Below are 15098 nucleotides of genomic sequence, written 5' to 3'. Positions count from 1 at the left end.
AATTAGCAATAAGATTTTAAGTAATATTATAAATAAATATTTGTAATCATTTACAGGACCTGAGTCAACAACTACTATTGAAGATAAAAACAAAGAAGTTTATGCTGTATTTGAAGACATGCTTCACAAAACAAAACCACCTCCAGTTCCCCTGAGTGGACCTGAGCTTGCTGCAATGATGAAAATTGGAACGCGTGTTGTGAGGGGTGTTGATTGGAAGTGGGGTGATCAAGTAAGTATGTTATGTTAAGCCATTGCTACTCGTGGTATGATGATAAATGATATAACATTTTTTGCATATGAAAGACTCATAATAAAATATAAGTGTTAGACTTAGCTTATCATGAGATATAGTAATGGAAAGTTGATATTATATTTTCACCAATTCAGCTATTTATATTATCCCATTCAGAACTGAAATCCGAGGGGGAGGAAAGAGAGAGAGAGACAGACAGAAAGACAGACAGACATACACCTGACCGGTCGGTCTGTCGGCCTGATAGCCTCTTTCCTCTTTACCTTCTGAACAATAGGAAGCAGAACAGAACTCCAGCACCATAGAAGGCTTTCATTACCTAGTGTAGGGAATCATGGAACATTTGAGTTAATGAGAATTGATTGACTTCCTCTGAGTATCCACTAAAACAAATTATTTAAGATATAAGTGCCAGAAGTGTAATTAGTCATGTTCAATTCTTACTTTCCAGGTGTATGAACTTCATGAGGTTTACATTTATAGATTTTGTTTGTCCTATTTTTTTTACTGTAAATGCTGTGTACATGTATGATTATCAGTCAATAATTTTCTACACTTTTGCTGTTATTTTTTCTATTACTGCTTTCTGTACACTTATATTTTTAGAGCATGCAGTTATCATTGCCTTGGCACATAATTGACCTTCATCACTTGTTTTCATGTTTGCAATCCTTTGATGGCTTTCTGTCCATTGTACACTTTCAAACTATAAAAACATATCACTGCTCGTGTTGTTCTTTGATGCAAATTGAGAGTGGCACAGCCATATTTACCCTGCAATAACAGGAAAAGAAAATGAGCAATGAAAGTCAGAGACATGCCAAAGCAACAGTAAGTGCGCACACTGTTGACTTCCACACACAATAACCAGTATGGCCACTCTAAAGAAAATTATAGCAAAAGTGCAGATAATTATGACTGATCCTCATACATGTTCATGAATTTCAATGAGAATTTGTTTTCCAAAGGATGGCCCACCACCAGGTGAAGGAAGGGTCATAGGGGAGCTGGGAGAGGATGGATGGATCCGGGTGCAGTGGGACAATGGCTCCACCAATTCCTACCGAATGGGAAAAGAAGGAAAATATGATTTGAAGCTGGCTGAACCTCCAACTCCACCTGAAAGTGAAAGTGAATCTGATTCAGAAGAGGAGGGAGCACAGAAAAGTAAATACAGAATTGTTTTGTTTCATTAATCATTGCATACTTTTTCCAGTGAAAATAGATGCATTGGCTAAATGATCAATAGAATTCCACCTACAAATGAAGAAACATGGAGTGGTCAGATAATTCCTTTAGAAACTAAAAAAACCTGAAAAATCGGGGAATATGAAATGTCATTGTTATACATTTGGTGGGCATGAACTTTTCACATATTTGTAAATAGTAATTTATTGCAATGGGTTCTTTGTTGAAAGAAATAATTAAATTGGTGTCACTTGCACTTCATCTCTAGACTATGCAAATATACTAGCATGTTTCATGTATGTTGAAGTTTGAATATCATGCGAAATATTAGCAGCTGCTTTCATCTAAAGAACTCTGTTTTGTGCCCACTTTTAGCCAATCTTTGTGATTAATTTACAGCAAAGTGCTGTGATAAGGATAGCTGCACTGCTATCATTGAAGACTATGCACATGTGTTGAACAAAAAAAATCTAAATTCTGGTGATTGTAACATTCGCATTTTCACAATTGGTTTTGTTCACAAAAAGGAAACTTTTGTTAGAAATAATATAAATTTCGAATTCATCCTACGTTTTATCTTTGAGAAGCCCAGAGTTCCTCTTCATTGTAACAACGAGATATAGGTGTTTTAGGTATGTATTCCATTGTTGAGGGAAAGATACCTAAGAAAGTAACATATCTTGGGGTGTTGCTTAAATATTAGGAACTTACTTAAAATGATCCTTGAGGCAATTGATAAAAGTCTATTGCTTTTTTCATGTTTAATCTGCACATCACTTGCTTGTCTGTTCTCTGTGTATGGAGATGATATGCATGTGGCCTTCATCCTAATAAAAGTTACTTCATGTGTATTTACCATGCTACGATATAACTGATATCTGGACTCGGAAACAGTATTGACTGGTATCAGTGATAAGAACCAGTACATTCTATTAGTGATGAAACTGATACCAATTTACTGGCTTAAGTATTGGCCATGTTCTAGTATTAATGAATTTACATTAGAATTATATGTTGCAATAATAGTTGTTGTAAAGGAAGTAAAAGTCCATTGTGTAATCTTATTATTTAGCTGATGAAATACTTCAATGTAGTCTAACACATGAAGATTCCATAATCAGGTTTATACCCAAAACAATTAAAGATGTATCTACTATTTTTCTTCATTTTTAAAATCAAAATCTAATATTACACATTGTTTAGGTTATTTGTATTACACTTACCACAAATTTCTTGCTCATAGTAATAAATGGTGGCATTTATAGTTTCATCAGTTTAACAGAGGCATAAATATGGCACTAAAAGTACATTGATTTCAGAACAAATTGTAGCTTTCAGTGTGTGTGTGTGTGCTTGCAAGTGGACAATGCAGGGATAGTCGAAAAGCTCCTCTATGCCAGTATATTTTTGTAATTTGGATGCATTCATTTCATCATTTAATGTTACACACCTGATTTTGTAATTATGGGGCACTTTTTTAAATTAATGATTACTCTAATTTTCATAGTATTTTTCTGTTTATGTTCCTGTAAGTTAGATTATTCAATGTTAATGTATATTGAAGGTATTATTTTATTCGCTTGTCAGTGCAACGTTTAGTTGGATTGTGTCATGTTAAATACTTTTATTTTGCATTTTTCAGCTTCCAAGTTGTCACTTGAGAATGCACATCCCACAAAACTCCTCAGACAAGCATGCATAACATTGCTAAGGACTGTTGCAATATGCTGTGGAACTCAAGGTGACCATGTTCAGAGTTCTGCAAAGAAAATACTCTGCTCTCTTCTGAGGGAACTTGTGATGGTAAGTATATAAAAACTACTCTTAGGAATTAACATTTGATTAAAGTTGTGAACATTACGCCATTTCATGGACAGTTTTTGTATGCCTACGAGGAAGCCTAATTTTTTAATACTTTTTTGTTGCATATAATACTGTTAACCAGTACATGTTATGTAGTGTTTTTTTTGTGAATATAATTCTTGTATTATCATGACCAGGGAACAGATTTATATGTAGAAAAAAATATGCTAAATATGTTAATACATATTTAGTTATTTTTGCCGAAATATGGTGTTGAATGTGGACTTAAAATTGTAAGAATTTACCATTTTAATAATATAAGACACTACGTGACACATAGGTAACTCTTGAGTTTAAAAACAATTGAGTGCACTTCTCTCAGCATTGTAACTATTGCAGTGACTGTCTTGAGGAGAAACTAGAAGCGAATCCCGTATGTGTGCCACAAAATTGTTGCCTCTGGCACTGCTGTCGGCGAACAATGGGCTGCTCCACTTGGGACTCTCTTTCACATTACCAAAATTCACCCAACTCTTTTTATCACACGGGGACATGTAGTTATTGTGCAAATATAGAGTATATGTTCAGAAATGTTCTGAAATATGAAAATATTAGTGTAAATCAAAAAGTAAAGGCAATTTTTACATATCTTTATTTCCACACAAGAAGAAGAACTACACATATCACTTTTCCACATATGCCTCCTGCATGGCAATGCACTTTTGGTATCGTGCAATCATCTTCTGCATTCCGTTCATGAAGAAGGTTTTTGAGTGGTCACGAAGCCACGTCTGCACCGCCTGCTGGACCTCGTCATCTGACCTGAACCGACGACCACGCAGCTTTAAAGCGGTCCACCCACTCATACACCTTTCGTTGAGTCATGGTGCTTGCTCCATACTGCGCTAACAACCGATGGTGGATGTCTGACTCCCTCCGACCACAGAAAGCGCACTACGACGTGCTGTTCCTCGATAGTGCATTTGTGGAGTGGTGCGTCCATACGTGTGAACACTCGACTGAATGGGGAAGTGATGGATACTCCTACTTCCACGTCACTCCAAGTATACATGTGGTGACGTCAGACACATCCAGTCTTTGTTTATTCTTGCGAAAACACAAAATTTGCCTTTAATTTTTGATTTACCTAATATGTAAAAATAACTAAAATATGTAAAATATTAGCCAAGACGTAATATATGTAGAAATATAGAAAATAAAAATGAATTTTTCAAGTCTTCATGCCATGATGTGCAAAGATAATACAAAATATAGCTGATTTCAGCTTCATGCATAAATATGTATTTACATATAAATCTGTTCCCTGATCATGACCATGTAGCATGGCAGTTCATAATTTTAGTCTACAACTTAAATGTAAGTCCTTGCCAATGTCCTGACAGTTTTTACCTTCTCATCATTATCCTTCACCATTGCCAGTCCTATCTTTACCACCTGTGTGTTGAAATCCCCAATCACAAATTTGCCATTCCTTCCATGTGCTTTCTTCCAGGTCCTGTTCAAATTCTTTGATGTCCTTCCTTGAGGAGACTATCTGTGGGGCCAAACACTGGGATCATCTCTATAACATTTCCTCATACACTCATTTTTACCTCTTCATTTAGTCCACTTCTGACTACAAATTCAACCCCACTTCTAATGCCCTCCTTGTTACAGTTTATACAATTTGTATTAGTTCTCATTTTCATTTCTCCTGCCCTTTTCCATTTTGTTTCACTCATTTCGGAGATATGAGTTCCTCCCTTGGCATGAATTGTACTATCCTTCCTGTCCATGTTCCAATGTTTCTATTCACAGCCTATGTTTTTTCCCAATTTCCAGTCTGGCTTGCTATTAGGTCTGTTTTTCGCTGTCTGCTGAGTGTTGGGGTCGCCACCTGTGGACTCTCAAGTACACTCTTATCTTCTGTCAGGGTTCAGCTCATGTTGCCTTTCTGAATTCCTCCAGGTTCACAAGGCAGTGGAGACTAACACATTTGTGTAGCATTTACTTCCCATTGAAATAAGGCCATCAATTGGTTTGTGTGGTATTGTATTGAGTATATTTATGCCATTGGACACCCTCCCACACCCTGGTAGCCTTGCCATCTCAGTCCCGTGCCCAACTGTTAATTACTGTTCAGTTTCTCTTCACATTATTACCTTTACATGTGAAGTTAATATATTAAAATTTGGTTGAGTGATATTCTAAGTATGCGTGTTTAGCTAAAATGTAGTAACCTTCTTCCCGACATGTTCATGCACACTAATTGCCCTAATGATTTGTTCTGGAAAAATTTGGTCCTCAGACAATAAACCCAGAAAAGTAAGAGTATTGTTTTTACAAAATGGCAGACATCCTGCTTGTTATAACATACAATATTTCACTCTTTATTCTTTTTTTTAGATGGGAAATCAAAACTGTGATGCACTGGCATCAGAGAATCAGCTTATAGCTAGGATACATCACACCGAGTGGGCTACAATGGGCTTTATCAGAGCTATGTCAGCATCTCGCAGCATTAGTCAGGCACTGAGTACCCCCTCATGGGTACATTTACTACTTTCCATGGTTGATGGGCAAGATCAAAGCTTATCCATTACTCTTCCAAAACAGGTAAGAGGGTAATTTGGAAGTTTAGTTCTATTTAGATCTCAGAATATTTTAGAGATCTTCATAATCAGGCTATTGCAATAGATTTTTACCTAAATAATAATAATAATAATATTTACATTTTTGTACAGTATCAGGTTACACAAGGTATACCATTACATTTGGAATTGAGATAGATCAACTTTTTGCCGATACCAATCGAGTTCTGATACAAAATTTACTGATATCAACAACAGATATTTTGTGGATGTAACAGAATTACTAAAGTCACTTGAATAAGATGAATGGTCATAGCCACCTTAATTAATATATTTAACCCGGTTACTGATTGACACTAAATTACTTCTTTATAGATTTAATGGTAATTTCACCAATAAACTGATAGCTTATCTGGGCTGATATTCATAGAGTACTGATTAATCTGTCCTATCCCTACTTTACATAAACCTGGTGGAAGCATGTACTGATTTGAATCCCACTTTAAAGTGTAGGTTCAGCACCGATAAGCCTTCCTGTGGATAAAGTATACTTAAAAACAAAGTGAACTCTACTTTACATACATATAAACAATGACAGAATGGCAAGATTCTAGATTCAAATCCTGGCCTGCACAGGAAGTTCATTTGTGAATCTTGCGTATCTATCATTCATTTATGAAATGACAGAATTGTGCATATTATGTACAGGAATGAATGTTCCCTATCAGTATTGGCCTATACAGGAACATCAATGTTTTGATTCATCATTTAAATTCCCTATAATATTACCAATTCAATATTTCTATAAATATAAATATAATTTATATTTCTATAAATATAAATAATATTTCTATAAGTATGTAATTGAGTGCACATTCTGTTATTTTGTTTTTATTTTTGTTAGTATAAATTTAAAATCATGTACCCTGGTTTTTAAAGTAAATTTGTGAACATACAATTTTTACTTTCTAAGGCAAACCGCATTGTAGCGCATCATTATGTACCTGTATTAATTAAGAATATGAATGAAGCTTCTTTATTGAATTCTTGTCATTGTCTATCAGATTGATGGAATATCAATCATTAATTTTTTTTATTGATACTTTATCATTATCAGTTGTGCAGTGGTAGCGTTGTTGCCTTGTAATCAAGGGGTCCCGGGTTCGATACCTGGTGGAGGCTCATAGTGGTTCGGATCGTACTTTAAACTGTAGGTCCAGTCCTGATTAGCCTTACTGTGCATAAAGTGGACTTAAAACACCAATTCAATCAATCAATCAATCATTATCAGTTGAAATTTCATATTGATCCATCCCATCAGTAAATTCCTTTTAAACAGATGTACATAGCAGAGATTTACCATTTGATATAGACACGAATTAAAATAATTGTACATATCTCTCTTAGTTGGTAACATGCAACACTGTTTACTCTTAACTTCCAACTGTTATTTCCTTAGATTCTGGCACTTAGACTCCTGAGGGCTGTGCTGCCTTCATGGCAGGTTGAAAATACGGATCGCCTTGCTTTACTAGAAAGAGTTTTTCATCTGCTTGGATACACTGCTCTTCTGTGCCACGGAGATCCTACATTACAGCGGCCTGGTGAGTATTCATATATACAGTGGAACCTCGATTTTACTCTTTTCAGGGGACCAAGTTTTAAAAAATTGTGAAATGTGGAAAAAATTTAAAACATTTTCCTTTATTGGGATCATGAAGAATAAACGTATAATGCAGAAAAATGTAAAATCATGGTTCTACTGATTATTATGAAAATTAAAAATTAATCCAAATTTGTAAATTACTAAAGCTTTTGAACTGACTCTCTGCCCTTTATTTAGAATAGGATACAATCTATATGTATGTATTTAAAAACAAGTTTTATCTATATATTCTTAGAGAACATGAACATTGAAATAATGAAAAATAATGAAGAACAACCACATTTTATTTAATTTTCATTGAGTGGCTAGTTAATTTCAATATCAGAAGTTGAAATATAATGCAAACAAGTGATACATTTTTACATTTTGAGTTTTTTAGTTTTTTTTACTTCTAGCCACTTTGTTAAATCTTTCAATTACTTAGCCTCCATCTTCAGGTAGATGTTTTTGTTTCCCTTTTTTCCCATTTCTGTTCTTTTTTTCCATTTATTACAACAAATGGGTTTGTAGGATTTCATCTCCTCACTATTTCTGTTCACATAATTTCACTCTTCCATCTCCTCTTCCAACTATTCACATTTTTCTCCAGGCATTGAAGGACTTCATTGTAATCTTAATAAAGATAGATTAAATGGAAATAGAATACATGGTAGCAGTGTCAGCTCATGCTACTTATTGTTAGGAGGGCTGCATTCATTAAAAAAAAACAAAAAAATGACCTTAACTATTTGAAGATGAACTCCATGGGACGGTCTTTCATTGTAGTGAACTTGTCAATCGCTCATTTTTACTTGTACGAATTACCATTCAGAACACCAGGTTATATAACTTACTGCCAGAAAACAAGTAACTCTTTGGCAGTGTCACCGTACATTAGACTGCAGCATTGGACTGCAGTGAATGCAATCCGCTTTTTAGCATTGAAAAGGGCCTAGCAGGGAGGGAAGTGGAAGCAGTGCTTACGTTAGAGTTAACAAGGAGATGTACTGGCAGTCCCCGAGGGAAAAACAGCTTCATATACCAGTTTGCTGCTTGTCGCACGCCAAATGAATTTGAAAGCTCCACACAGTGCAATGGGGCCCAGTAAAAAGCAGAAGTATAAATATTTAATTTTTGCACTAATGGCAACCAAATATAATTGGGGGGGGGGGGGTTGCAGTCCTGCAGCCCCCCCTCCTTTTCATCGGCCGCCACTGCATGGTAGTAACCTAGGTTGACAGTTAATCCCATAGTAAATCCATGAGTCCTGGGATTTATATAGGATTTATTCATCTTAAAAATTAAGTATATTTTCTTCACAAACTTGAAAAATTAATGATGCCAGCAAATGAATTCAAGAAGAAGTAATGCATCAAAAAGCACAGTTACCATGGGAGATGAACAGTTTTGTTAGCAGTTGGAATTAGATCCAATCATATTTCATTAGGAATCTAATTGAATTTCCATTGAAGAAAAAGGGCTGTTGTTATCCAGTATGGCAAATCCTTAATTTTTCCATTTTTAACGTTGCAAACAAGAAGAAATGAAAAGTTTTTACAAACAAGTCCCCCCTTATTTTTTTAATTCCTGTGAACTGGGAAGGATTCCATAAATGTGTGGGCAAAGAAGCGAATGGTGATCAGAGTCCCGTTGTCAATTTTCCACTTACATTTTTGTGGAGGGGAAGGGTGAGACCATCAGTTTGGCAACAGTATGCTTGTTGTCTGAACCTGCGGTAGAAGGATCGGCCCATTTCATCTTCACGGGGAATGCAAGATGTGCCGTTTTCCCTTCCTGTCCCTCAAGGAGGTATGACAAATGCAACTTGTGCACCTCCTCCCCACCTTCCGGGAACCATGCATCTTCCCTCCCTCCTCTAGCACGAAAATTTAACTTCTGGAAGTTCAAGGTCGCGTGGGGAATGCAAAAGCAAGAAAAAGGAGGGAAGGAGGGAGGGAGAAGTTGTGTGGTCAACAGAACAAGTTTCTGTCAATTTTTAAAACATCGCCGCAGGTCTGAGAACTTATAAAGTGGAAAACAGGAGTTAGAGCATATGTAAGATCGAGGTGAACATTCTATTATTTAACATGGCCTTTTGCTGGGCCTTGACGGGATGAACATTAAGCGGGAAAACGTATAATGCGGGATCGTAAGATCGGGGTTTCACTGTATTCTATTTTTTTTTTTCAATTCAGAGCTAATACAATGAGTGATCACAATAGTTCATGAAAATAAAGCAATTCTTCTTGTATGTTTTGCATGCATTATGTAACTTTATGTTATAAATACAATTTTGCATGCAAAAAAACAACAAAAAAAACATGGTTTCTTATTTTATGGTTTCAGAATAAAGTTCTGATGTCCATCACTATCACTTGTAAAACTGGTCCTTATTCTTTTTTTCAGATGCCAAATTCAACAAAGGCTGGAGTGGTTCTGGGCCAGTTCGGGTGTCCCTGACTGCCTCCCACACCAGCACAGTGGCAGAGGAGTGCATTTCTCTTCTTAGATCTCTGCATTCCCTGCCTAGATGGAATGAAGCTGTGAATCACTTTTTGGGATCAAAACTTGCCATGGCTGGGGATCTTTTAATGGATAATTCACTGTATCATATCCAGGTAAGTTGACTGGAGCTCATGTTTTTTAACTTTTTATTTCTTGAGAAAATTTTAGGTCCTCCCTGATGAGAGTAAAGTTGTTTCAAAAAATTCAGGCTGAGAAAACAGACTTACATTTTAACTATAGAAATTTAATGTAATGTAATATGAAGTATTATTGTTTTGAGATTTATGTAAAATCAATGTACATTTTGTCTTGCTGAATTGCAGATTGATGAGTACGAAACAGAAACTTACCTGAGTCTACAGTCGTCTGTTATGGCTGCTTTGTCAGTTCTGGGTGGCATGGACTCAAGGCCAAGAATCGGAGGCTGCATAAAGGAGGAGGAATTGGGTGAAGGTACAAAAGGATTATGTAAATTTTATATGTAAAATTGCCATTCGCTTCGTGGCATCGTGGTTTATATCTTGGAATTGTATCTACAAATGTGTTTCTGTACTGTGAACTTATGGTGGTTGTAAACTCTGTGCTTTGCATTAACTTCTTCAGTAAGTTACAGTGAACTAATTCCAATCCTTAACTTTTAATTTGCACTGTTGACACTTTCCTCTTGTGCTGGGTTATACATCTGGTGAGAATTACTTTAAGTAGAAGTGTCTGGTCTTGAAAACTAGGTAGAAGCAGAGATCATCAAATAAAGTAACAGTGTGTGTTAAATGTGAATTCTCATTAAGTTTAAACTATTTTAAATCACATATGTTATTAATTTTCACTATTTAATTTACAAATTAAATTGTTTGTATTTTTTTATTTAGTGTTTTTTTTTCTTTTTTGGGCCAATCACAATGATGAAATGATGAGAACGAAATTCATATAGGGACACTAGCAAAGAAGGCCATGCCCAGGCTGGGATTTGAACCTAGGAACTTTGGTGGCGAGATCGAAAATTGACCACTTAATGCACTCAGCCACCGAGCTAGCCTAAAGCAAATAGTAAATAACAATGTAGTAATATAACAAAACACATATGCTACCTTGAGACAAGCACTGTACAGTCAACTCTCGATACAACGACCTTTCACGGTTCCCGGGAAAAGGGTCGTTATTTTGAAGAGGTCGTTACTGAAATTTGCACCAATTTTCAGCTTAAATGGAGCTCAAACGGACAAAGATTTCTAGGAGAATGTAACAATTTATCCTGGTAGTTATACAACCTGTTTTGCACAAGCTGCGCGTTGTGAGAAGTAAAATAATTTAAAATAACATTATTTTCTTTTAGTTGTGCACAGTCGTTGCTCTTCCACGAAATTCTTACAATTCTAGTTCATGGGAAACCCGTTTGAACTGAGATCTACAGAAAGGAAAACAATCTCTCGCTTAGTGCAAGCGAAATTCTAATAATCTTCACACCTGTCACACTGGCGCCAGCAAATGTCTGGAGATAATCGGGCAGAATGAATGTTGGATTTAATATGGGTCTACTAGAGCATTGTCTGTTACAAGATTAACTGGTAAGATAAGATCTCTCAGGAGAGACAACACAACCTTTCTAGGCACCAGACAAAATAATGAAAGAAAATAAAGTGGGGGCTGTAAATTTCGTTCTGGTTCGGCTGTGTAAAATACATCGTAAAAAGTCACGTTTTCTTTGCTTCAATCAACTTCTAATTCACTCCCCTCCCCCATTCCAGGGAGCAGTCCAAACTCTTCCTCGACTTGCATTTAATCCAGCCTGAAAAAGGAAACATGCAACTTGCGATCTGTTTGCACCCAATGTGCACTGTAGGACACATTGAACAGTGTTGCACTCGATAATCATTTCTTTTTGGAATTGGATTTCACTAAAGTGAAACTGTATATTTGGTTATAAGGGGGATTGGTTTTTGTGTTGGATTGGGGGTTTGCTTTGTCTATATTACGTTGCTTTAAAGTTGGTTTTACAAAAGGTTAACTTTAAATATATAATATATCAAAAACAGCAAAAACAAAAGAGAACCACGCTTTACGCGGCCACATGCAGACCCTATTCCACGTGTGGTGTTCCGTATAGTAACAGATATCCCCTGAGATATCTGTTAAGCAACAGACGAACTTTAGCCTAACTTTAATAATCGGTAACTAGAGGAGGGCTTAATAGGCTTATGATTCACTAAAATGATAGAAGGTCAGACACCTTTAAACGACATATTTATTCATTGAAAAGAACACCGCTTATGACATAGCTGCCACCAAACATGAGCACTTCACTGTACAAGACACAAAAAAGATATACAAAAGATTTTGTACTTACATATCAGCCGTTTTCACACTATATCACTCATACCTGGGGCTTTACACACGCTATTTCACTCTTTATTGCCACATCCCGACACATGGACAAATTTGTGGTATACCACACTAAAAAATTACTATTATGTGCTTCCTTGGTGTAACAAAGGCTTTGGGGGGTGATAAATGAATTTTCCTGGCTTTTCTTGGGAGGATGGCTAAGAACAACTTGGATATTCTTTGATATCCTATGGATGCTTCTATGGCGTCAGTTCTGCCGACCATGTGGTCTGGATTTCCACATGGGATGAGGGACACAAAACTCGCTATTTTGCTGAATTTTCACTGGGATCCTTAAATGCACTTGTGGACACAATATCCCACTTGGTCACACACACTTAGGCCTGTGTATACTGTAACAGGACCTTAGATCCTTTTTCCCTTTATGTATCCTTTGTTGTTGGCACAGGTGGCCATTCACACACTGGATTTTACCAGCAACTTCCAAGCTGACCTGCTCTCAGGTGGGTCTGTAATACAAGTGAGCTTGACTAGCAAGCTCAGAACACAATAGGCCATCTGAAAGTCTTCTCTGTGACGTCACAGCCTTGGCGGCTTCTCATTGGCCAGCTGGAGTCCTTTGAGATCTTTCCTTGTCTTTGGGAGAATTGCCACTTTCTCCCACCAGATGGCAGAGTTATCAATTGCTTAAAAAGCATAAACAAAAGTGTTTTTTCAGCTTTTCTGGCTTAGTTATGCCAGATAATTGCAAATGAGTTTACTTTTAATAAATTAGGCATTATTTTACCTATGGGTGAGTGTTATCTCTGATTTTCAGTAAAGAATAAAAGATTTAGTAAACATGTGATTTGGAGCACATGGTTTTTGTTCTCCAAAATGGCTACTGTTAGCCTAACAATGGTTGGTTCTTTATAAATAAAGCATTTCTACCCCTCCCATGAGTGACAACTGGTTGGTAAACATGACCCATGATTCTAATTGGGGGTGGGGGGTATAAGTTTCTGGGAAAATAGCTCTCACAAGCTTTCCCTGATGCCAACCTAATGGCCCTTGTACTTAGGTTGGCCTGTGGTTATTTGTGTGTGTGCATGTATGCCCAATGCTGATTGGTCATACATATCCCGGCCCCTCGGGAAAAAGAAAAAGGATTCGAGAAGCGATTCGTTTTTCTTTACCCTCACTAACCTTAAACACTATTATGCAAACACACACAAAAATAAATATTCACGGCTATATAAAATTAAATTACACATATGCTGTTAAAAGAAACACTTGAAATAGTCTTGCATATTGACATTAATATAACCCTGTAATAGACATGTTGAAAATTACCATACTTGAAATATACATCTCCATTGATGCACTCTTGGAAATATACATATTAAAAATATTTGTAATACATTGAGGACAGAGTTTCTGCCTCCTATTCCATTCCTATCCCTATGAAAGTTCTTGGGTGTCTTGAGTCATGACTACCCATTATGATAAAGAATTTATATAGATGTACATATATATATATATAAGATACTTTGATCACCGTACGTAATTTGTAAGACTGTTTGTTCTCTTCGCCTTGAAGGGAATGGATTACTCTACCCTTTCAGCACTTAGTCCAAAGAGACACATTTATAAAAAGAAGCCCTTGAACACTGTCCTTGTGTACCTAAGTCTGCATACACACATTGGACTTTATACGTAGGTTCGGATATCACTTGTCTATGCGCACTATGGGTATGTCCTGGTTTTCATGGTTGTTAATTTCCGCTCGGTAATCTTGGGGGGTGACAACCACTATTCGGACACTCCCCATGCTTCCTGTGCCTCAGGGGGCATGGTGGATAGTTCCCAACATCTTGCTTGCGATGTATCGCTCTTCACCCCTAAGCCTGTGTGTTTTGGGATGGTGGCATACTTGTGATGGGTCACTGCACACTATCACTTGCCCCATTACTTACACAATTTGGCTGTGTTGGTGGTGAATTCCCATGTTTGGCTTTGGCTGTACCTTGGTTGTGTCGACATTTACATTTGGCCTACTCAAACATGGTGGTAGTGGAGATGTTTACTAATTTTGTTTTGGCATTTTTTAGCTCTGAGATATATTTCTTACCCTACCCTCAAATAGGACAACCTAAATGTGAAATATGCTAAATATAGGATATATTAGAACATTGAAGGTATATAAAATGCACAAAAATGAAATATAGGTCCCATATACTATTTTCAACTGCTGTTCTGTATTCAGACAGAACTGAACCCCATCCACAACTTTGCTTAGCATTTTTGAGGCACTTTGGATGCTAAATCGGGATGTAATAGTTTGAGCTTGTCGATGTACAGGTTGTATACTTTGGGACTACATCTCCATAGCTTCATGTTATTTACATGTTGATTACTTATATTTCTACCATTGACACAATGTATAACATTAAAAATATTACATGTTACTTGACTAATAGAAATTATTAATGGATACTACACTGTTACAATTATCCCTAACCAGTTCCTTTTCTATAGACACACTGTTGTCCCTGTTACAGAATGGAACATTTATTAATCTATGGGGATTTACTTTACCCTCGCCACCATTACTTCCTACGAGAGCAGCGTTGGCTAGTTTCCCGTCGGTGGGGTGTATGGCATTATGGCATCTACATCCTCCCATTGTTGAGGTGACTGACGTTTGTTGGTCTCTGGCTGTTGCTGGGTAAACCACCGTACCTCATCTAACGCCTTGAGAATCACGTCCATGCCCCTGGGACTGAGG

General features: G+C 36.7%; 1 protein-coding gene across 1 annotated transcript in view; it reads left to right on the top strand.

Moving 5' to 3' along the window:
• The window catches only part of HERC2 (E3 ubiquitin-protein ligase HERC2), a 186885-nt gene that overhangs the window by 84964 nt on the left and 86823 nt on the right, over positions 1 to 15098 (top strand). The window contains exons 35-41 of the mRNA XM_083119057.1: positions 57 to 232; positions 1225 to 1423; positions 3087 to 3247; positions 5654 to 5863; positions 7298 to 7442; positions 9890 to 10101; positions 10312 to 10441. Coding sequence (XP_082975183.1) covers positions 57 to 232; positions 1225 to 1423; positions 3087 to 3247; positions 5654 to 5863; positions 7298 to 7442; positions 9890 to 10101; positions 10312 to 10441 — 1233 coding nt within the window. The remainder of the gene's footprint in view (positions 1 to 56; positions 233 to 1224; positions 1424 to 3086; positions 3248 to 5653; positions 5864 to 7297; positions 7443 to 9889; positions 10102 to 10311; positions 10442 to 15098) is intronic.

Source organism: Lepisma saccharinum, chromosome 3 (assembly GCF_977018435.1).
Source record: "Lepisma saccharinum chromosome 3, izLepSacc3.1, whole genome shotgun sequence".
NCBI classification, from domain to species: domain Eukaryota; kingdom Metazoa; phylum Arthropoda; class Insecta; order Zygentoma; family Lepismatidae; genus Lepisma; species Lepisma saccharinum.
This window is presented reverse-complemented; position numbering and strand designations above follow the sequence as displayed.